Genomic DNA, 23,935 nt, shown 5'->3' on the forward strand with positions numbered 1-23,935 from the left:
ATTTGGGTTCAATTCCTTACTACATTGTTAACCCTTAAATGATTTTAGCAAGTTTTCCTTGTATTTTGACTACTTTTAAAGTTTGTCTTAAGCAGGTTATGTCTCAGTTCCTTTGCTCTCCATTACTAGTTTTTCCATCAGTAACTTAGTAAAAAAAGTACTTATTGAGTACCTGCTGTGCCGCACACATATTTTGGGTACTACAATTATAGTGATAAGCCAAAGTCCCTCCTCTTAAGAAACTCACATTCTAGTGGAGGAAAGTGTTCATTTTTCTATTTAAAATTGCTTGGAAGCACTTTGTATAAAATGTATAATCTAGAAGCCAGTGTTAGTCTCTCCCTTCTGAGAATTTCTTTGGTAAGCTTTAGCCTCTCACAGTGATCTCTCTTTGTGCTTGACAAAGCTGGAAAACCATCCATACCTTTGCACAAAATCTTGGGGCTGGAGGCCTAGAAGAATGAGATAGGAGTTAGGTGGAAGCAGCTTTAACACTTAAGAAATGATATGAGTTCACCATATTGCAAACAAAAGTGGAGGAAGTTGACACTTGGAAGAATCTACACTCGTCTTTTCTATCCCCCATGGAAATTCAGGAAATGGCACCTAATGAGAAAAAGTCATGGAAAGCTCTTGAACTCTGGCCATCTTCCAGTCAGCCTAGATCAAAAGGACCCTCAGATGCCTCAACTCTCTCCATTTCACAGCAGTCCTTGAAGAGACACAGCAGTCCTTGAAGAGATGGTCTTTAATCCACTGGGACCCCTCCAGAAGGAACATTTTTGTACATAGGTGTGTCAAGAAAAAACTAATATAATCTATGCCCCCAAAGTTATCAGTGTCAAAGTGTCCCCTCAAGGGATTATCAAGCCAAAAATATCCACCAAGGAGTTTATTATTCAAGTAAGGCTTGCCAAAAAGAATTCAAACCACCAGTGTTCCCCTCAAAGGAATGTCAAAACACCAGTAGCCACCAAATAGGACACTCTTTTGCCAGGGCTTTCAAAAAAAAAAAAGAAAAACAAAAAACAACTACCAGTGTCCCCCAAAAGGGATGTGAGGTCACTCTTACTCTACAATGGAGATTGTCCTCACTGATGTCCCCCAAAGGGAGTGTCAAACCATCATTATTCCTAGCCAGGAGATCATCAGATAGACCCATTACAACACTGAGATCACTCTATGGCTGAATCCTCCTGAAAATCTTTTAACATGATACAGTCCTCCTGTCTTCCTCCTGAACGTCTTTGGAGAAAGTTTAGCTATACCTTGCATCCTCATTCTTCCCTGTGCCTACGATTGGGAATGGTGAGAAGTGGTTAACAAAGTATAAAGAAGGATCAGTGAAGCTCTCAGCAGTACCATTCTCATCTGTAAAGAATGTCTATCAAGGGGCTGGGCAAGTAGTGTGTAGTCTTGGTTGCTCTCTGGGTTTACAGGGTTTCTCCTCTTAACACTTTCATAGTAGTCCTTGCTTTTAAAAAACTGACTGATGAGTATCAATATGTAGTAAAGGGACTCTTGCAGGAGGCCAAAAGATAAATGGAGTATTTTTGTTCCTCTCTAATCACCTAAGAAGGTGTTAGGTACATTAGTTACACCATCTTAAGGCTGGAAATTAAAAAGGAGCAAACATCTTATCTCACGCAGCAGTGTGAGACTGGACTAATGTTCAGTGGAATATTTCCTAATAACCTGTGGTTGGCTGATTCCCCAATGAGATGGTGGAAATGGCCCCTCTCAATAGATTGCTTTTGTCCTTGAGGGGAAACTAGAGCTGAGAACAAACATCTGAGAGCCCAAAGTTATCCGCAATGAGTTCAGGTCCACTGTGTGATCTTTACACAGTTACATTCACTCTGTGGGCCCAGCCTCCTCATCTGCATAATAGCAGGAAAGCGGGTCACTGCAGGATCTTCCTTTTGGCCTAGATTGATGGAGGAGGATGTCTTCTTAGACAGCACATTGTCATCCTAGAAAATGATGCCATCTAGTGTGAGCCTCTTGCCCTTCCTCTTCTTTACCAGCAGATCAGGAATAGCACTCACTGGGGTGTAGATAGACACACAGGTCTCTTGTGGCCCAGGCACTCAAATACGTACGGGCATGCAAGACCTGGCTCTAGTTAAGTAGTAGACTTCAGGCAGAACACAAACACTCCCACCTCAAGGGATTCCCCATTGTCACAGCTCTAGGCAGTCATTCTAACCACTGCCCAGAAGATGCCCCACCCAAACCATCCCTGCCTATCTGAAGCCCACACCTCCAGACTGACCCCAGTTATGCCCAAACTTGGTTGTCTCATCCTATTCACAAAGCAATATTTCACTGGATGCAGGATTTAACCCAAGGCAGTGTTCTGGGTATTCTTGGACATGCTTTGATGAACTAAGGCATTTCTAGCAGGGTTTAAGGGCCATTTGGGCTCCACTGACCCTAGTTAAGACCCAGAGGCTGATTTTCTTTGTAGATCTCCAGCCCATGACACTTAGCTTCCCAACTCTCACATCTAGTTCCCCCAAACCCTCTGACATCTAGTTCCCCCAAACCTATTCTAGTCCTTGAAGGTCCCTTTAAGCCACTATTAAGAACAACTTGGGCTCAAGCACTACAATGCTCATACCCAGATCAGCTTGGCCAGGCTGGCACAGAGCAAGGAAGTAGTTACAGACCACTCCCTGAAAGGTCCCCACACTCCCTCTCCCAGAAAAGACACTACATGACCAGAGGATGAAGTACATGCTTTATGCCCTGAGATGATCAGGGAAAGCTGAGCAAAGGCCCAGCATTCACAATACAATATACAAAAGTAGTGTATCCTCCTCCCCCCAGCTGCTTGACTTGGAAGAAGTAACCCAGTCCATTGTATTTCAGAGTGTCTGGCTCAACACACATTTGGTTTGCTTGTTCCAGAGTATTGAGAGACAGACTGTCCTCTGAATTCCTTTGTCCCCATGGTACACAGAAAGTCAAGGCAGGTATAGAGCTGGTCTGAGCATCCAAGGAGCATAGGCCATAGGCAGCTAGGGTGAGAACCAACCCAGGTGCCAAAGATGGACGGAGGAAAGTTCTGACTTCAATGGAAGTCAGGTCAGTGGCTCAGCAGTGATCAGGGGTAGATGGCCAGCCCAGCCTCCTTGCTTGGAGGGCAGAGGTCTTCCCCAGCTCCAGGGGCAGCTGATGGACCTGAGCCAGATGCTGCCCAGAAAGCAGGCACAGAGCCAGAGTCTCCTCCCCCTGTTCACTTGCTACTCCTGGAGCCCCGCTGTTTGCTCATGGCTGTGAGCATCTGGCTGATGTAGGAGGTCAGGAGGTCATCCATCTTGTAACCCTAGAAGCAGGGTGGGAGGAGGTAGAAAGGGAGTAAAGCACAAAGTGAGACATGACCAGTCACTCAGACCTGGGCTCAACTCCCAGGATGAAGGCAAATCCTACACGGCTCACGACTCAGTCTCCCTGTCTACATAGGCGAGGAGTTAGACTCATCCAGCCAGTTGGCTTAGGTACTAAGCTATCTGACCCCATATCAAGGCCCCAGTTTTGCGGTCCCTTAAATCCAGGATGCTTCCCTCTAGGAGTGACTGTCAAGGCCTCCAAATGAGCTCTACCTTTGAAGTTTGTGCTCAGTTCAGGAGGTCTCTTTGCTACTGGTTTGGTGGTTGAATTCAGGAACTAAAGGGATAAAACCACAAGCTACCAAAACAGTAATTGTTGAATGAGGAGTTTATTCCCTGACCCAGAATAAGTCCCTTCCCCAGACCTAAGCCAAGCCTCAAACTGACCTGACTTTGGCCCCGACCTAACCTTGACCCTGACACCCTGGCTGCATCCCACGCCTATGTGTTTCAGGGGCTGTGAGGAAAGCTGAGCTGCAGGAGAGGTGGCAGGGAAGAGCTCTCACCAGTGATGTCTCACAGAGCAGTTTGCTCCCGCGTACCAAGTTCCCAATGGTGATGTGGAAGTAGGTGTTGCCGCTGCTCCAGTTAGAGATCTTGGTGAAGGGGTGAGTAGTCAAGATGTCCTGGGAGGGCAGAAAGAGCATGAAGCTGCATGGCAAGCCCCACTCTCCCCAGCTCTAGCAGACAGGAACCACTTCATGGAAGACCTGGAGTCTTCAGAGGAAAAAAAGTACAATAGGAAGAGGCCAGCTCCGCATGGAGCTGCTGCTGGAAGTAGTTGCTTCCATGCCTTGCTTTGGACCAGCCAGATGGACAACCAAGAAAGTCCAGGAGGTGATTGGGCACTTTGAGTAAAAACTGGAAATTTGAGTGGTCTTAGTGCACTGACTTGTGGGCCTGGAGGAGATGGCCAGGGAGAGTCTGAGGAAGAAACCAATTAGAAAACAGGACAGAACCTCAAGGAACAGAGTGCACATGGGCTGGTAGATACGCCACAAAGATGTCTGAAAAGAAATGATTGAGAGAGAGAGAGAGAGAAAAGAAAATAATAACAACAACAACAAAATATGTGGCATGTGAAACCAAGCAGAATACGCTAGTCAGTAGTGCTTTTCACCTTCGGGAGACATAGTAGGATTGTGCTTTTCGGTCCCTTCGGCAGGACTGCTGTGGCCCTTAAACATGAAGCTATCCTGGCATAGGCTGCCATCCTGACCAGCAAGAGCAGAGAGCATTTTGGAAAGGAAGCAGCTTGCTGCAACCAGTGGTGCTGAAAGGCCAAACACTGAAAGGAGCTCATAGGATTTAGCACCTATAAATCTGTTAGAAACTCAGAGAGAGCAATTTTGGTGCAGCAAATGAGGAAGCAGACAAGGCTATCATGGACAAGCTTTTAAGATGTGAGGCAAGAAGGCTGCTAGCGAAGGCGGCTAGCAGGGCTTATGTCCTGGACAACAGAGAGGCCAGCCCCACCTACTCACTCACTCCCTGCTCACCTTGGTTCTGGGATCAATGAGGCTGACCCCATACTTGTTGATGGCAATTAAGAGGATCTCAGGGAAGTTTGGCTCCGTAGTTTGCTAGCAAAGAAAGATGGAAAAACCATGAGGTGGAGACCAAATTAGGAAAGCATTTAGGGGCAGGATGAAACCACTCAAGCCTACAGTCTACTTGGTGCCAGGGCACGCTCTGCCATGTCCTCAGTGCTGCCCCACATTCCTTTGTAAGTCTCCAGCAACAAGCCCTTCCATTCTCTCTTCTTCTCTAGGAATCTTTGCTATGTTCTTTCTCTCAACCCAAGATTCTCATCTGTAAAAAGCCCTTCCTGAACTTTAGAACTGCCTCCAGCTACATCTACCCCCTGCTCCTTGCACAGCCAAGTTTCTCAAGAGCCCACGTCCTCCCACACCAGCCTCTTCACCATTCCCCACTGGCCACGATCCTCAGCTCTGTCCTCCACCTTGACACTCTTGATCCTCTTCAGGGCCCTCTAGGACGCTGCCTATGCAGGCTCCCTACCGGAGCATTCCCTAGGGTCTCCCTGGAAAGCAGAGTATCACCTGCTCTAGGAACCCACCCAGACCACGTCCTTAGTCTGGCCAGGGCCTCCTAAACTTTATCTCCTGTGTGAAGGCTTCCACTGTCACAGCCCAGGCCACCCTCCATTGTTCTGGTTTGTCTGCATGTCTTTCTCTTCAGCCAGGCTGACCCTTTGGTCAGCTGAGCCCTTGGTTAAGACACTTAGCTAGATCAAGGCTAATGGTACTTTCCTCAACAGGGAAGTTGTCAAAGGCCATCGCTGTATGCCTCAGTCCTAGGGAAAAGTCTTGTGCCTTATCATCCCTCTCTGCCCTTCTCCTTCTCAGTGAGAAACACCCCATGGCATACCTTCACCTCAAAGAAAGCGGAGCCGAAGGTGGGCCACTTGAAGATGAGCTTCAGGAAGGCCAGCTTGGCCTCCTCCTTGGACTTTCCTGCATGCTTGTTGAAGTAGGCAACAATAGACTGCAGAAGGAGGTGGGTCAGGACAGACCACTCGCAGCCCTCCTCCCACCATTCCTGTCCACTTCCTGTCTGCACCATCAGGGCCAGGCAGAGGACAGGGAGTCCCAGAGAACCACAGGGATTCCCGCTTTTTATCCTGGCTAATGGACTTCTGATCTCCTTTCCCTCTCCTAAAAAGGGAGGCCATAAATATCAAGTAAAATCAAGTCACTTGGGTAACAAGAACAAATTACTATCATGTAGTCACCGAATCCTTTGCATGGAGGACTAGAGGATTAAGTAGGTTAAAGCAGAATGGCAGGTGGTCTTAATCACACAGAAGGGCCACAACAGGCATTCCTCTGGCCTGGCAGCCAGCACCTGCCACCTGGACTTGTGGTGTGCCCGCAGACCCTTTCCCGTTGCCTCCCCCATGCTCACTCACCCTCTTCCAGTCATCAGGTGAAATCTGTCGGATGAGGTCCTGGGGTACCAGCTCCCTTAGCAGCTTAGGGATACTGGGGAAATAGGATTTGTCTTCTTCAAATTTGACTCTGTAGATCAGAGCCCCCAGCTGCAGGACCTCCTCTCGTGTGCACTTGTGATATCCTCGGAGATACTTGGGCAACTCCTGCCAAACACACAGCCAGTCACAGGCATGGAGTAGGCTCCTCCCTACCACCCCAAGGCCAGGGATTCCATTTGGGCCTCAGATGATACTGCTTCCCCAGGGCAATGGCACAGGACAAGAAAATAGCAATATGCCTGCGGTTTCCACACTGTATCATTTCAAAGTATGGCATTGTCATACCATTGTCCATCTCCCCTCTTAACAGTCTAGTAAGGTGAGCAACCCAAATTCATACTTGAAGAAGCTCAGTCTGGCCAGCTAGTGGACCTGGGACTGTTTCATCCTCTCCTCTCTGGTATCTGTCCTCCCTTGGAAGAAGTCTGTTGGTCTGGCCACCTCCTATGATGTCCCCTTGGGATTGACTGGTTTCATTAGCACTACCAGGCCTCCCACCTCCTTGAACTTCTAGCCCCAGAACCAGAGCATCTGAGGAAGGGAGCAGACCTAAAGCACCACTGTGGTCCACATGGCTCCCTGAGGCTGTTTCATACACTACTATAAATGTAAAGGACCCGAAACTGGTGTGAGGACACACTGCTGATCAGAGGCCTGTGTCAGCCACTCTCCGTCCACCTTTCCATCTCCCCACCACCTACCCATCTACGCATTCATCCACCTGCTCCCCATTTGTGGGTCACAGATGGTCTCTGCTTTCACAAAGTAGAGCAAAACTGGTAGCAGGTGCAGGCAACAGGAGCACAGACGCTCTGGGCAGCTCACCTGGTAATAGTGGAAGATGGAATCAGCCATGGGGTCTTTGCCCGGCACGGTCGTGGTCCACAGTTTCTTCATGAAGAACACCTGGTAGGTGAGCGAGGGCACGATTCCTATGGCACAGGGCAGCTGGTCACCCAGAAGGTCCCAGCATAGAGAGCTCCCAGTGCCAGACCTAGAGGAGGGCTTTGCTTGGGCCCCACACAGGTGGGCCGGGAAGCGCGGCCCAGAGCCAGCACCTGCCCGCTCTGGGCCTTAGTGGATCCTAGAACCCAGCCTCATTACCGTCTTTGATGGGCCGCGCTTTCTTTATCCAGTCTGTCAGGTGTCGAACAAAGTCAAAGAAGAAGTCATTCTCGGGGACGCTGATAACCTATGGACATGTTATTGTAGTCCATTCATTTTAGTCCAAGCAATATTGGCTTTTCGGACTTTCCCAGCCAAGTGGTCCCTTCTCCAGAAAGACCACTCGCAACTTGAAGGAGTTTCCATGTATCAGACCTTTCCATATATCAGACTTTGACCATTCCTGGGTGTAGGACCTCACTGAGGTCACCTTTGGGTCCACAGTGCCTGGCACAAGTGGGGAAATAAATGTGGGTGTACATAGGATCATTTGTGAGCAATAGGAAGGAGCATCTAATTCTGCTGGAGATTATCAAGGAAGCCTTTCCTTGGGAAGGGCCCTTACAGCTAGGCACGTAAGACTTCCAGAGACAGAGGGGTGCGACCTCCTGACTCAGATGCACTGGGGTCTGAGTCTGCACCATAAGACCTTGGATTACTTACTTGACTCTCTGGGCCCTAGGTCTGTGATCTATGAAGTGAGAATAATCATGCTGCCCTTCAAGGCTCATTTCAAAGGTTAATTGGCCCCAGCATTGCAGCTGAGGAACCAGGGAAAGTAATTTGCAGAGTAGTAAGGGCTGATCAAAAAAATAGAGTATGCATTTAAATTTTTAAAATTTATTACAGTCAAAGCATATCACCATTAAGCACCCTCAAGTATCAAGGCAGCCATAACAGCACATGTAAACACTCAAGAAAGAGGACTTTCAGAACTGCTTTGGAAAATGGCAGGAAAGGGTGGGATGAGCATGCTGGAAGTGAGGGGAGGTTTTTTTCTTCTCTCCTTTTAAATTTTAGTTTCTTTTGTTTGCTTTGTTTTTGTCTTTTTGAGACAGGGTCTTGCTATGCGGTTCAGGCTGGCCTTGAGCTCTCTTTGTAGCCCAGGCTGGTCTTGAGCTCCTTAACAGTCCTCCTACCTCAGCCTCCCAAGTGCTGGGATTACAGGCATGTGCCACCATGCATGGCTTAATTTTTTTATTTTAAAAACAAAACAAGGATAGAAATGATACAGAATTTACCAAAAAACGTAGGAAGTTAACAGTAGTTAACATATTATCTTAGAAGCAGTTGTTCAGATTACAAGATATAGGCATGAAAAAATGATCAAACAATGAAAGCACAAACTGAGGGGAAATATTTTGAAGGGACTAATGGCAATGTGTCTTTTACTATCATTAAAATTTTTAATTTAAGCACTCTTCATATTTTTCAGTCTCACTTGGTATATTAAGAGGATCCTAGTATATTCAAAATATGCAGCTCCTGGGCACATAGCTCCCAAAGGGTGGAGCCCTGTGCAGTGCCTCAGAAGGGAGACTTAGGGGAGGTGCTCCCTTTAAGGGGAGCCGAGGGGAGTAAGAAGGAGGGGGGCACAGTTGGATGTCTGGTGCCAATGCTTCTCCCCCACCCCAAAGGTTCCAGAAAATCTCCCAAAAGCTGGCAGGCAGCTGACAGGAAGCCAGCCAATGACCCACCTTGTCTGCAATTTTGACAAAGAGGCTGAATCCCTCAGAGGACTTGAGAAGCAGCCGGGTGGCGATGTTCTGGCAGAAGTCTTTGGCCTTGGTGCTGGACTCCACCTCAAAGGCCTGGGGGGCGAGGCTCACTTAGCTCCTGCAGGCCTTTCCCAGGGGCCTGGTTCTCCCATTCCTCCCTGGCTACACCTTCTGGACACAGGTCCCTCCCACTGAAGACACCCTCCCTTGGAAGGGGCTTCTTGCTAGGTCCAGAGAGGAGCACAGCATTTTTAAAAAGGAAAAAGCAACTCCTGTCTCAGTTCCCTCAGGCCTCATCATCCTTGAGCTTCCAAGCAGAGCTTAAACTTGGCCTTGAACTCCAGTTCTGCACCTGGCTGCACAAATATGTGATGGCAAAGGCCAAGGCCCTCAGAAATGTGGTGATGAGAAGGAGAGAGACTTGAGGAAAAGGAAAAACAAATTCCACAGAGGGAGTGGGAAAGCAGCCCAGATGGATGAGAGGAACTGAGAGTAGCAGGTGGATTCGGGAGACAAACAGTAAGACACGTTTGGAGGCTAGGACCAAGGTGAAACAGGCCCTGACCACACCAGGTTGGCAAGGAGGAAGGGGGTCAGGGTCCTGCATGCAGGAAAGTGGGCTCAGGCAGGCAACTGGACACTTGTGCTCTTTTAACATAGCCCTGACTGGGCCAAGGGGCAGGAAGATGAAGCAACAATGTCAGGGTGGCGGTGAGGTATCAGGGCCACCCTCTGTATCTGCCAAGGGAATCCCACCCAATCAGAGGGGTGAGACCCAGGAGCCAGGGCTCCTCACCTCATCTGTGTCGTCGGGGAAGTAGACCTTGTGGAAAATCTGAGTGGTTTTGTGCTGGATAGCCTCCACCTCCACCAAGTGCGGAGGGTACTTCCGGGACCCGTTTCTGAAAATGGGGCGGAGGAGAGGTGGGGTGGGGGGAGATGGGTTCGTGGAACCATGGGAACTAGGGAAAGAGGGAACTGGAAACACACAAACCCCTCTACTGGCCATGCCCACTTACTACAGTGGAGCCACTTCACCCCTTAGAGCCCAGGGTTCTTGATCTGAGAAACAGGATGTGGGCACCACTGCCACAGAGGGCTGAGGAGGAAGTGCCTGGAGCACGGCCCTAGTGTGCAGTGTGTGTGCCTCCCCGGCACACGAGGAACCCAGGGACAGGTCCCTGTAGCTGTGAGGCCATGCTTTCATCCCCAAAGGCTTGTCCCACAAGCTCGGTGTGGCCACTGTACCTCAAGGCTTTCTGGAGCCGCTGCAGGCAGTCGATGGCCAGCGGGCAGTGCTTGCGGGACTGCAGGAAGCGCTGCACGTGAGGCAACAGGATGTTGCTGGGAGGGAAGAGGCCGGTGCACAGCCACAGCAGCTCCCAGCCCCGCTCCTCGCTGTACCTGCAGGAGGCAGCACCACTGGGAATCAGGGGACCTGTGCACCCTTGTGCCGCCCCAGCTCCTCACCTGATCTGAGCACGGGCGTGTCCCTAACAGACAGATGCAATTAGTGCTACGTGCAGTGTGGTGCCGTACTCATGCCAGGCTGCACACTATTCCTGTAAGTTCATGTGGAGACAGACAGGTGCTTGTGCCAGGATGGAAATGAGTTAAGCACTCCACTGGGGTCAGCCAAGATTTTGTTGTCAAAACAAGACTCCCCAGGAACAATACCACACAGGTGGTTTATATCCTGGCAGAGCTCATGAGCTCACCTACACTGGCCATGGCCCTACATTAGGTCAGCCAGGGCTGACCTTGGTCACCACCTGGACTCTTTGGGTATGGAGGACATCTAGGAAGAGGTAGTTTTGATCTAGGCTTTGAGAGATGAAGCAAACTCAGATGGGCACAGGAAGGGCTAAAGGTTCTGTTCAAGAGCAAAGCGTGCGCCAAGCCTGGAAAGTGTAAACAGATTGTGTGTGGTTCCTGGGTGGGCGTGTGCACAAGCCAGAGAACAGGAGTGACAAGCTGGGGAGGAAGGTGAGGATAGGTACGGGCAAAGGGCAGAGCATTTGTTTGTCTCCTAGTGACTCCCCCTCCTGCCTCAAGCTAACCCAGTGTGGGGAGAAGGTGATACTTTCTAGGCCCCAAAGCCCAAACTCATGAGGCTTCTCATCAAGAGCTTCCCACAGGCAGCGGGCTCGGCCAGAGCTAGGACTGCCAGTCCTCGCCTGGAAGTCCCCAGGGCTGCAGGGCTGTGCAGAGGCAGCTCGAACTGCTGCTAGGTGCAGCAGTGGCAGGAGCTGGGGCTGTTACTTAGAGGGTAGACAGATTCCAAGGGGTGGAGTCCCCAGTGTTGGTGCTTACAGGTCACCCTCAGGCCAAGTGAGGCCCCAGGAGTTAATGTAGCTCCCACTGCCAGGCAGAGCTGGTGCCAGGCAGCTGCCCCTGGAGCTGGCGCTGCTTACCTGATGTGGTTGTCTGTTAGCTGCTTCAGAATCTGCACGTAGGCCTCGTCCTTGAGGGGCTCAGCCTTCAGGGCCCCCTCAAAGATCTGATCAGTGAGCTCGTTGACAGATCGTGCCCTTTTGGAAGGATAGTCGCCCATGTACTTAAGCACAGGTGAGAGGAGTCAAGGAAGGATGTGTCACCTAGTGAGGGGCATGCTGGCCAGGGAGGCAGGAGGCTGCAGTGCCCCCTCCCATGGGCCTCAGGCTACTCAGTTACAGAGGGGTGTGATCTCACCTCCTCCCTGGGTTATCTCCCTACAGGTCCCAACCCTACATCTTAGGTCCTCACAAGAGACAGGGTAGACTTGCCACATCACCGGTTTAACTGTGTGCTACCTCCTGCCAGGGGGTCCTCTGGGCCTTGGGACTCAGCTCAAGCAGCTTCACAGGACTCAGAAATCTTTCCCTGACCCACATCTGCCCTGTGAAGGTGCTGAATTACTTTGTGCCCCTGACATGGCCCTGCTGTGTGCTCCAAGGCCTTTGCACCCCCCCTCCCACCATGTGAATGCGTCACACCCATCTCCCTTTGCTTGGGTAAGTCCAATCCAGGCTTTCAGGTTTCACCCCAGACACTGCTTCCTTTAGGCTGGGTCAGCTTGTTGTCCAGCCCATTCACAGTACAGTTTCTGGTCAGCTTGTTGCCCCCAGGGATCAGGGGATGGCTCTGGTCACAGTTCTACCTCTATACCTGGGCCAGCACAGGGTACATTTCTTATTTTTCAATCAAATGACAGGGTCACAGGAAGCAGTGGGGAAGGCAGTTCCTTGCAACATGTCCAGGACCCAACTTACCCCTCAAGAGGAAAGAGAGGTCTTGCCAAAGAGACAAGAACTCTGCTGCCTTGAGGTCCCCTGCTGACCCCTACCCTCCCCCTCCCACTCACTGCTGATGTGGATATCAATGAAGGCCATGCAGGCCTCCTGCGAGAGCTCCTCACTGCCCAGAATCTTCTTGAGCAGGGCTTGCTTGAGCGGCTCCCGTGTGTGGCTCCACAGCCGGTCCTTGCCTCGGGCCTTGGACACCATGACACGGCTCAGGGTGTGCTTGGGTGGGGGTCTGCCATGGCACAAGGACAGTCAGCACAGAAGCAGGGCATGGGGTAAGAAGACCTGTAGGGAGGGGTGAGACGCCCCTCTGCTCCTTGCCTGAAGCTGCTGAGCGCAGGAACAGGCTCTGCTCTTCTCCCCTCAGCCTTGCCACCAGGCATGCAGATGCCACTTCCTCCAGGTACCCCAGGCACACAGAGCCACAGCTGCCCATCTCCCCAGCAGGACTGAGGGTGCAGCCACACGGGTGTGTGTCAAGTGCCCCTAGGCTAGTCACCATCTCCAGGAGGGATGATACCCACAGGAGGGCCAACGTGCTGGACAGAAACTAGCCCTTGCTATCCCTGCCCAGGCCCTGCTCATAGGTGGGGCTGTTGCTGCCACCTCGGAGCTGTCACCTGAAGTAGTCGTAGGAAAATTCCTCCAGTGTGTAGGGCTTGCTGCGCACCTCGGGCTCCACCGTACGTAGCTGCAGGAGCCGGATAACATCCTGCCTCTGGTCAGGGGTCATGGTGACCAGAGCCTAGAAGCCAAGAGATGGTGATCAGGTCAGCTCTCCATTGGGATCAATATGGTAACACTTGATGCCTTCCAGATTCGGGTAGAGAAGACCACTTCCCTGGGGTGGAGCCCATGCCGCTACTGACCTGGGAGCCCTCTTCCTCCCTAGGAGTCTGCAGCCACTGCTGCCTCATCATGCTGGGCTCCTGACAGTCTGACCTGAGCCTGAGCAGCTGGGCTCTGGGGCTCCCCAGGAGAGCCAGGCCTGCCTGCCCACTGTGCCCTCATGCCCTCTCAGCCAGACAGATCATACCCTTCTGCCAGGCCACCCTCCTCCCTTCCCTTCCTCTGATGTCATCTCTAGGTCCCTGCTGTAGGACTGTGGTTCCTTAAGGCCGTCCAGAACATCTTTACAGAAGCTGCAGATAATTCCTCTATTACAATGCCTCACTCCACTTCATAGCTAGGAGAAGATGACCCAAGACTCTAGAGGAGCCTCCCATCCATCCACCACTGCCAGACCACATACCACAATCTCCCGCGGCGGCATGGTGACGGTGGGCATGACGTACACACAGTCCGTGGGGAAGTCCCCACGCTGCTTGGTCCTCTCATTGATGCCATTGGCCCAGCCTGAGTTCATGACCTGCTCGCCAGTGTCATGGTCCAGGATGATGAGATCTCCCTTGGCAAAGCTGAGGAAGCCCGATTCCTCCCCCGCTTTAGAGCAGAGGGGAGCAGGGCCACATGGAGGCAGAGAGAGAGGCTGAGTTGCAGCATCTTTATTTGGCTGATGATTTATAAGCCACTACTCTCCACTGAAGAGCTGAAGCCATTTGCCCTGTGTCTGCTTATCTGTCATCCTGCCTCTACCTTGTCATGACACACAGACAAAGCCACCTTCTGTGGCTCCCTGTGGCCCTCAGGAGAAAACCTAAGCTCCTGAGCCTGTGGTGAGCGGGCCGCCTGACTCCTCCCCCTTGCTTCATGCTCCTCCTCCCTCCCTTTGACCATTTCATTCAAACCAAACACAGCCCATTCCTGGACATCCCAGCTTTCTCTAGCCTCTGTGCATGGTTCGTGCTCTGCCCCCTGCCTCGAACATTGCTCCGCCAGCCTCTGGGCTTCCCAGTCACTGTCCCAGCTTCCTCCCCACTAAAGGTAGGGTCCACACTGTGGCTGGGCCTGGGTGGCCCAGCACATGCTCAGTCAGGCCGGTTGTTATGCTACTGTCATTTGAAGGCAAAGGATTTCAGAAAACACTGAGGAAGACCCCCGATGTGATTTGGAAGCTTACAGGAGATTTGTAATGAGAAACCTGAGAGGGAGAGGAAAGTTCCCCACAGGACATATAAAGGTAGAGTCATGCTGCCTTGCCCAGTGTCTAGGAAGGACAAGTGATAAGTCACTAAAGCCCTGAGTACTCGCCAAGCCCAAAGTGTACAGTCTGCCTGATGCCCCTGGTCACCCATTCTGGCCACCACTCACCAGGGTTGGGATTGTCTTGCAGGGCCACCACATACTTAGACCTCTTCCGGAGCCCCTCCAGGAAGGTGACCACCAGGTCACGGATGTCCTCAGCATTGCTGGATGTGAAGGTGTACTCATCCCCCTTGATGGTGGCCAGTGTGAAGCTGGGGGCTGTCAGTTTTGCTCCCCTGCAGGACCAACACGGAGAACAGGGCGCAGTCGGGGTCAGTCCTGCCTGGCCCAAGTGAGTCTCAGCGCAGCCCAGATCAGAGCAGCCCAGCGAGAGTAAGACACGACACTCCCTGAAGGAGACCAAGGCCAGCCAAGTGAGCAGCACAGCCATGGGAGACGAGGCCGTCAGAGCACAGCCTGGTCCGACCTGGGAGATGTGGCCAGGTCAGATGTGTCTCAGTACGGATACACATAGCCCTTGCATAGCCACATCCCCCTCCTCTCTAAGTCTCGCTCACCCTTCAGATCTCAGCCTAGATGTCATTCCTCAGCCTCCCACACCCCTCATGACACTCTTCCTGTTCTAAAATGGCTTATTCAATATGTGTCTCCTTGCTTGACAGAGCTCCAAGAGGACAAGCACTGTTTGTCACTACTGCGTCCTATGTGCCTGGTCAGAGCTGGACAGGGTCCAAACGAGGCCCCAGAGGACACAGCCCACAGACATTCTTACAAAGCCCATGTGGGACATAGGATCACCACACTCTTCCAAGAACCTTGCCCTCATTCTGTGTGCACTGCGCTTTTCAGTTTACAGAGAGCTCTCCGACATTTAGCCCAAAGCGTCTGCCCTCTATGACCACGGCAGCACCCTGTACCCTCTCCCTCCCCATTCGTCTGTCTGTGCTCCAGCCCCCTCCTACCTGCTGCTGGACACGGCCATGATCTCCGGGAAAGACAACTCCAGGAGCACTTGTTCCTGCTCATCCACAAAGTAGACCCCCGTCCAGTTGACAGCCACAATGACATCATTCTTGGGGAGGCTGGGGCCTGGGACAATGACAGAAGTACTGAGAGGGACATCCCCTTTCCTCCTCTCCCAATCCTCATGGCCATCAAGAAGATAGCAAGGATGAGAGCATGCTGGTTTCCAGTTCACAGACAGAGAAACTGAGACTCAGAAAGTAAGGCCACCCTACAGTCCAAAACCCCAGGGCAGTGGGAAGAGAACACTGAATCAGGAAACTCAGTTCATTCCATTGGTCTCTGTGGAGCTCTGGAAAGTGGCATAGGGGAGGGGTTGGAGAGTTCCCTCTGGCCCCAGTGTCTGGTGACTGAGCACTGGCCTGCCATAGAGCAGACGCCCAGTAACAATGGTCCACAGGACTGACCCCTTTACAGCAGGTGCTTTAGCCACTCCAGTTTTTATCCAGTTCAATTCAGTGAATGCCCTGGAGTCACTCCTGGACTGTGGCCCTTGATAATGTGACCTGGAAGATTGTGGCCCCAGATTGGGAGCCTGGCTGAACTCCCTCCCTCAGCCATGGGGCTCACGGGATGAGACGCTGAGAGAATGTGAGGCAGGAAGTACCTGAGAATTTGTAGGCTTCATAAAACCTGGAGAAGAGCAAGGGCCACTTGAATCGGGCGTAATTGACCACATCTTCTTTGACCTTCTGGGCATCAGTTCTCCTCTGTGCATAAATTCCCTGAGGAGGACAGAAGGACAAAGGACAATGTACAAGCTCTAGAAATCAGAGCCAGGGGTGGCCAGGGATACTGTACCCTGATGTGCACAATGGCCTTGCCGCCTCCACCACCCCAACCAGTCAACACAGTGAGCTTGTGGAAGGCTCTGCGTGCATGTGGGTCCCAAGGCACAAGCTGGACAAAACCAAAAGGCCACCCCCACCCCGACCCTCCAGGAGCTCCCAATTCAGCAGCAGCATAAATCAAGGAATCAAGTCAGTGTCCAGGATCCAGTGGAGGTTTGCTTCCTACTGGAGAGAGATGGGTGGGGGGGGATGGCATGGGATGTGGGAATGGCTAGGGGCAGAGAGGAAGGACCATGGCATGGAGAAGCTAGGTTCCAGTCACTGTAGTCACTGCAGGTGACTACAACTGCAAGAGTGGGCTTCTGTAGAAACACCCAGGTGGATCTAGGAGTTAGAAGATCAGATCAGAGGAGGGATCGGACCTGGAGCTAAGGGGAGTAGTGAGTGATTCAGAAATGTTGCTGGAAAGAAATAAAAAAGCCAGAGTTTTGTTTCTCTAAACTATTGTCCCAAGCTCTAGGAAGGACTCTATAGTGTTGGAGTGGAATTGGCGGTATCAGAAGGGGCTTGTGGTGTCGGCAGTACGTAGACACAGGCAGATGAGCCGAGCTTGTATGCTACCCAGAGTGCCATATTTCCTGCATGGAGAGAGCTGAGACAGCACCACGCTGGGAGGAGTGAAAGTTCAGGATGAGGGGCTTGAACATGAGCTTGCCAGCCTGTTTGGGGGAAAATATGTATGCAGAGAGAAAATCACAAAGCAACAATGAGAACCCAGGTGAAATGTGAGCAGCAGTGCTAAGTTTTTGAACTTGCAACTTCTCTGTAGGTTTGAAATGATTTAAGAATAAAATGTTTTAGGTTGCCCTTTGCCCCCACCTCAAATTCATCTGTTGAAGTCCTAACCCTTCAGGAACCAGGTGAACCTAAAGCTCTTTAGGGTGGGTTCTAATCCAGTAAGTCTAGTGTACTTGGAAGAGGGAATTTTGGGGGTACAATGTAATCCCAGCTATTCAGGAGGCTGAGGCAGGAAGATTCTAAATTTGAGGCTAGGCTGGGAAACTCAAAATGTCTCAAAAAATACAAAGGGCTGGGGATATAGCTTAGCTACAGCTAGAAGTGCTGGAGTGCTAGAAGACCCTGGGCTCAATACCCAGCAAAGAAGAATGAGAAAAAGAGGAGGAGAAAGTGGAGAAGGAAGAAGAAGAAGAAGGATAAGAGAAGGAAACCTGGACATAGATATTTGTGAGCACAGAAGAAAGAGCGAGGGAGAAGTCCGAGATCAGCATGCAAGGAGCGAGGCTTAGGAAGCAACCAGCCTGATCTTGGGTTCCCGGACCCCAGAACTGACATAGGCACTGGTGCTGTTCCAGCCGTCCATTCTAAGGCAGCCCACACATCTGTTCCCTCTGCGAGAGCCCAGGGACACACACACACACACACACCAAGGAGCTGTGGTCCAGCAGAAACACAACTCAGATGTAGATCCCAAAAAGATAGCAACTATTTCTGTCCCATTCATGACTGTGTCTTCAGGGCTGGACGTGGTGTCTGGCATCAAAATAAAGCAAACACATGAATAATGACACCCAACTTAGGATACACCACATGCATGTTCCATATGTCACATTTCATGATCGTAATGAACTTTGTGGCAGTTAGGGTAGAATGTCAGTGCACTGGCTTCGGAATCTATCTGGGGGATTGGTGGAAACACTTCTAGGTGGGTCTGGGGGGGTTATGAAGGTGTGGTCTTGGGCATCTATGTCTGTTCCTCTTCCCCTTCTTCTCTGGTGCTGTTCTCCTCTTCTGCTTCTTGACCACCATGAACTGATCAGCTTTCTGCCATGGTGTTTCTGCATTGGAGCCAGCTGACCACTGGACTCAATCCCCTTTGAATATGAAGCACATTAAATCTCCTTTTTTTTTTTTTTTGTCTTTTTCATTTTTTATCAGTACCAGGGATCGAACTCATGACTGCCTGCTTGCAAAGCAGGCAGTTATGCCGCTGAGCTAGATCCCCAGCCCCTAAATCTCTTTTTTAATAATTTGTGTGTTTCTGTCACTCAGGTCCTGGCTGGGCCCCGCCCAGCGACCTCCAGGTACCTGGGAGCTGTTGCATATGAGCTGTAGCCCACCACAGCGATGCCTAGCTAGCTGTGCAGCCATGGGACTTTGATCAGAATCTGGTAGGCTCCTGCCTAGTGTCCCAAACAGTCTGGGACCTCTGGGTCATCACTGGGGCCCTGACAGGGCCCCACCCAGACTCCAAGAAACCAGGGAGCTTTGGTATGCCACGAGGCATGAGCTGAAGGCACACACCATTCAGCCTTAGTATGCCACTCAGAGCCTAGTGGGGCCCTGCCCAGTGACCTTAGCCAGGGAGCTTTGATGAGCCATATGGGGAGTGCTACAGGTCCACCCAGTGCACCCCCCCCCACCTAGGGGGCCTTTGAGTGCTACTAGGGATCCAAGGAATACAGGAAAATGACAAAATGGAAGAGCAAAATTCAGTCTCAAACCTCCAGCCCATCCCACACAAGCCTAGGAGACATGGACATAGAAGAAAATATAAGCCATACACCTGAAATGACAGCAACTGAAGTAAAGAAACAACTCCATGGAGGTGTAAAGGAACTCAGGTAAGGAATAATCTCTCAGGTAAAAGACAAAATGATAAACATAATAAAACAAATGCTGGGAGAACTGTGGAGTTCTAAGCAAGCAGGCGGGTGCCCACTGTCCCCCGAGCCCAGCTTGTTTGGGACTGCGGAGTTCAAAGCAAGCAAGCGAGCGCCACGGGTTCCAGAGACCCAGAGGCCTGGGGGAACTGGGTGCCAGAGTCCCAGGACCTGCGAACAGAGAAGTGGATTTCCAACAGACCCTGAGGAAGCTTTCGAATAACACTTCAAATACAGAAATATAGGAAAATGACAAAATGAAAGACCAAATTACAACCTCAAACCTCCAGCCCATCTCAAGAAACCCTAGGAGAGATGTATATAAAAAAATATATGCCATACACCTCAAATATCAGACATAATAGCTACTGAAATAAACAAGCAACTCTGGGAAGCTTTAAAGGAATTCAAACTCGAAATAATGTCCCAGGTAAAAGAAAAAATGATAAAATAAATGAAAGAGATGCTGAACATATCTAAAGAAAACACAGTTAAAAAATTGGAGGAACTAAACAAAAAGATAGAATCCCTAGATGAGCAATATAAGAAACAAACAGAATACATAAAGCAGATGCACAGAGATATACAGGAAATCAAAAACTCCACTGAAAGCTGTAAAAACTGCCTCAATGAAAGTGAAGATAGAATTTCAGACCTTGAAGACAGGATTGCAGCTAGTGAACAGTAAAGGAAAGATCTTTTAAAAATAACAAAGAATCAGGAAATAATTCAACAGCTGCAAGATGACGCAAATAAAAACAACATAAGATTGATAGGGATTAATGAAAAAGAAGGGGACAACATAAAGGATGTCAAAGGATATTTAGAGAAGTAATAGCTGAAAATTTCCCAAGCATGAGATCAGAAACCGACATCAGGTTTAGTGAAGCCTATAGAACTCCAAATCGTCATAACCAAAATAAAACTACACCCAAACATATAATAATCACCATCTCAGAAATCCAACACAAGAATAGATTCTTAAAAGCTGTCAGAGAGAAAAGACAGACCACTTATAAAGGAAAACCTATCAGAATCACAGCAGACTTCTCAGCACAAACAATAAAGTCAAGAAGAGCATGGAGTGAAGTATTCCAGATCCTAAAGGAAAATGATTTCCAACCTAGACTGATGTACCCTGAAAAACTGTCATTCAAAATTGATGGTGAAATAAGATACTTCCATGACAAAGAACAGCTGAAGAACTTCATGATCACCAAGCAAAAAATATTGAAAGACAGTTTAGGTACACCAAGGAAAAAACCACTAAGCAAAGCAGATAATTAAACAACAGAAAGAAAAAAATGCAACAGCAGAAAGATAACATGTCAACAATAAACCAACATATAACAGTTATAACCATTAATGTAAATGGTCTCAATGCACAATTAAAAGAAACAGACTGGCATTAAGAATGGATCAAGAAACAAAATCCAACCATATGTGGTTTACAGGAAACCCATCTAACCCAGAAGGATACTCACAGACTGAAAGTCAAAGGATGGAAAACAATACTTCATACAACAGGAATCTAAAAGAAATCAGGAGTAGCCATTCTGTTTGCAGACAATGTGAACTTTAAACCAACAATGATCAGAAAAGACAAAGAAGGTCACTACATACTCGTTAGGGGAAAACTCCAAGAGGAAGAGATAACTATCTTAAATATATATGCACCAAATTCCAGAGCACCCAGTTATATAAAACAACTATTAACAGAAATGAAAAATCAAATTATCAGTAACAGAATTGTAACAGGAGACCTTAACACACCATTGACACCAAGGGGACAGATCAACCAGATAGAAAATCAGCAAAGAAATAACAGAACTGAATCATACCTGTGAACAAATGGGTTTGATAGACATATACAGAGTGTTCCACCCAACAACATCAGAATATACATTCTTCTCAGCAGTATATGGGTCATTCTCTAAAATAGACCATATATTAGCTCACAGAACATATTTAAATAAATGCAAAAGAGTTGAAATCATCCCTTGCATATTATCGGATCATAGTGCTTTGAAATTAGAAATTAATGATAAAAGATATTGCAAAAATCCCACAAACACATGGAAACTGAATAACACACTCTTGAATAATCAGTGGGTCACAGGGGTAATTAAAGAAGAAATTAAACAATAGCTACAAGAAAATGAAAATACAGATACAAGGTAACAGAATCTGTGGGATGCATTGAAAGCCATCCTCAGAGGAAAATTTATTGCATTGAGTTGCCACATCAGGAAAACAGAACGAATACAAATAAATAACCTGATGCTACACCTCAAAAAGCTAGAAAAAGAAGAACAAGTCAAGCCCAAAGCCAAAAGGAGAGAGGAAATTATAAAAATCAGAGCAGAAATCAATGCAATAGAGACTAAGAAAACAATCCAAAGAATCAACGAATCAAAGAGTTGGTTCTTTGAAAGAAAAATAAAATTGCTAAGTCCCTAGCCAACCTTATTAAAAAAGGGAAGAAAAAGCTCAAATTCATGCAATAAGAAATGAAAAAGGTGAAATCACTACAGACTCTATAGAAATACAGAAGATCAACACCTATTTCGAAAACCTCGACTCTCAAAGGTTTGGTAACACAGAAGAAATAGACAGATTCCTAGAAACATATGAAGTACCAAAGCTAGATGTAAAACTGCTGAATAACCCAATCTCTATTAATGAAATTGAAAATGTAATTAAGTCCTTACCTACAAAGAAGAGCCCAGGCCCAGGCGGATTCACTGCAGACAGAATTCTACAAGAAATACAAAGAAGACCTAATGCCAACACTCCTCAAACTATTCAATGAAATTGAAAGGGAAGTAATCCTTCCTAAATCATTCCTGGAAACAAATATTACTCTAGTACCAAAACCTGAGAAAGACCCAACTAAAAAAGAGAACTATGGACCAATCTCTCTAATGAACACAAAGGCAAAAATCCTCAATAAAATATTAGCAAATAGGATGCAGCAAATCATCAAGAAGATTATACACCATGACCAAGTGGGATTCATCCCAGGCATGCAGGGATGGTTCAACATACGTAAATCAATAAATGTAATGCACCATATCAATAAAGCCAAAAATAAGAATCACATGATCATTTTTATAGATGCAGAAAAAGCTTTTGATAAGGTCCAACATTCATTCATGATAAGAACTTTACCGAAAATTGGAATAGATGGTCTTTACCTCAATATAGTAAAGGCCATCTATGACAAACCAATAGCCAGTATCATACTAAAGGGCAAAAAATTGAATGCCTTTACTTTAAAATCAGGCACAAGACAAGGATATCCTTTATCACCACTCCTATTTAATATAGCACTGGAAATACTAGCCAGAGCAATTAGACAAGAGAGAGAAATAAAAGGGGTAAAGATAGGAAAAGAAGAAGTTAAATTATCATTGTTTGCAGATGACATGATATTCTACATAAAAGACCCCCTAAACTCCATTGAAAGACTCTTAGATATAATAAATAAATTCAGTAACGTAGCTGGATACAAAATCAATACTCAAAAATCAATAGCATTCCTATACACTAACAACAAAATCACAGAGAGAAATAAGAGAAGCCACACTATTCACACTAGCAACCAAAAAAATGAAATATTTAGGAATTACTCTTACAAAAGAAGTGAAAGACCTATACAGGGAAAATTATAATACACTGAAAAAAGAAACTGAAGATGATCTCAGAAAATGGAAAGACATCCCTTGCTCATGGATAGAAAGAATAAATATTGTGAAAATGTCCATTCTCCCAAAAACTCTTATACAGATTCAATGCAATCCCAACAAAAATACTATCAACATACCTCACAGATCTAGAGAAATTACTCCTAAAATTCATCTGGAGTGAGAAGAGACCTAGAATAGCAAAGACAGTTCTAAGCAACAAAGGCAAGGCAGGAGGCATCACAATCCCTGACTTGAAGTTATACTACAAAGCAACTGTAGTAAAATCAACATGGTACTGGAATCAAAACAGAACCGAAGATCAATACAATAGATTATAAGATACAACCACAACTACAAACACAACCACCTTATCTTTGATAAAGGAGCCAAACAGGTTCACTGGAAGAATGACAGTCTCTTTAATAAATTGTGTTGGGAAAACTGGCTCTCCATTTGCTGAAAACTAAAACTAGACCCATGCCTGTCACCATATACTACATTAAAATTTAAATGGATCAAAGATCTGAATATTAAAACAGAAACACTAAATCTATTGGAAGACAAAGTGGGTAAAAACCTTGAAGACATAGGGGTAGGTAGAGAATTCATGAACAGGACTCAAACCACATGGGAAATACTTCCCAGAATCAATAACTGGAACCACTTCTTATTAAAAAGTTTCTGCATGACAAAAAAAAAAATCTCCAACATAGTGAAACAAAAGCCCACAAACTGGGAAAAGATCTTAGTGAACTGTCCCTCAGACAAGGGACTTTTGTCTAAAACATATAAAGAATTAAAAAAAAAAGCTCAGACCCCCAAAACTCAAAGATCCAATCCAAAAATGGGCATCTGAAATGAATACACACTTCTCAGATGAAGAAATACAAATGGCAAATAAATACATGAAAAAATGTTCATCATCATTGGTCATTAGAGAAATGCAAATTAAAACCACACTGAGATACCATCTCACTCCTGAAAGAATGGCCAGGATCAAGAAAACCAACAACAACAAATGCTGGAGAGGCTGTGGGGAAAAAGGAACTCTCCTGCACTGTTGGTGGGAGTGTGGACTGGTACAACCTTTGTGGAGGTCAGTCTGGAGATTTCTCAAAAAGCTGGGATTGGAAGTCCCATTTGTTCCAGCTATTCCACTTCTAGGCATATTCCCAAAAGAACTGAAAGCATCATACCACAGTGATATATGCGCATCTATGTTTATAGCAGCCCAATTTGTAATCGCCAGATCTTGGAAACAATCCAAGTGTCCATCGACTAAGGAATGGA

At 47.9% G+C, this 23,935-nt stretch overlaps 1 protein-coding gene across 7 annotated transcripts in view; it reads right to left on the reverse strand.

The window, feature by feature from the left end:
* Positions 1–2,731: 2,731 nt before the first annotated feature.
* Myo7a (myosin VIIA) overlaps positions 2,732–23,935 on the reverse strand; it is a 78,357-nt gene continuing 57,153 nt past the window's right edge. For 4 of the 7 annotated variants that reach the window (XM_063256436.1, XM_063256434.1, XM_063256433.1 and 1 more), the window contains 17 exons: positions 16,092–16,209; positions 15,424–15,550; positions 14,567–14,850; positions 13,608–13,798; positions 12,976–13,100; positions 12,430–12,587; positions 11,486–11,639; positions 10,320–10,475; positions 9,868–9,973; positions 9,051–9,164; positions 7,513–7,600; positions 7,234–7,340; positions 6,328–6,513; positions 5,787–5,903; positions 4,895–4,978; positions 3,902–4,021; positions 2,732–3,331 (listed from right to left, as the gene is read on the reverse strand). In XM_063256436.1, the coding sequence (XP_063112506.1) occupies positions 3,242–3,331; positions 3,902–4,021; positions 4,895–4,978; positions 5,787–5,903; positions 6,328–6,513; positions 7,234–7,340; positions 7,513–7,600; positions 9,051–9,164; positions 9,868–9,973; positions 10,320–10,475; positions 11,486–11,639; positions 12,430–12,587; positions 12,976–13,100; positions 13,608–13,798; positions 14,567–14,850; positions 15,424–15,550; positions 16,092–16,209 (2,325 nt within the window). In that variant the 3' untranslated portion in view covers positions 2,732–3,241. Of the gene's footprint in view, positions 3,332–3,901; positions 4,022–4,894; positions 4,979–5,786; positions 5,904–6,327; positions 6,514–7,233; positions 7,341–7,512; positions 7,601–7,626; positions 7,801–9,050; positions 9,165–9,867; positions 9,974–10,319; positions 10,476–11,485; positions 11,640–12,429; positions 12,588–12,975; positions 13,101–13,607; positions 13,799–14,566; positions 14,851–15,423; positions 15,551–16,091; positions 16,210–23,935 lie in introns of those variants that run through there. The other 3 variants (XM_063256435.1, XM_063256437.1, XM_063256438.1) reach the window with 3 other exon arrangements.

The sequence above is a fragment of the Cavia porcellus genome, unplaced genomic scaffold, assembly GCF_034190915.1.
Source record: "Cavia porcellus strain 051 isolate PalLab524CR breed Dunkin Hartley unplaced genomic scaffold, mCavPor4.1 scaffold_9, whole genome shotgun sequence".
NCBI lineage: Eukaryota > Metazoa > Chordata > Mammalia > Rodentia > Caviidae > Cavia > Cavia porcellus.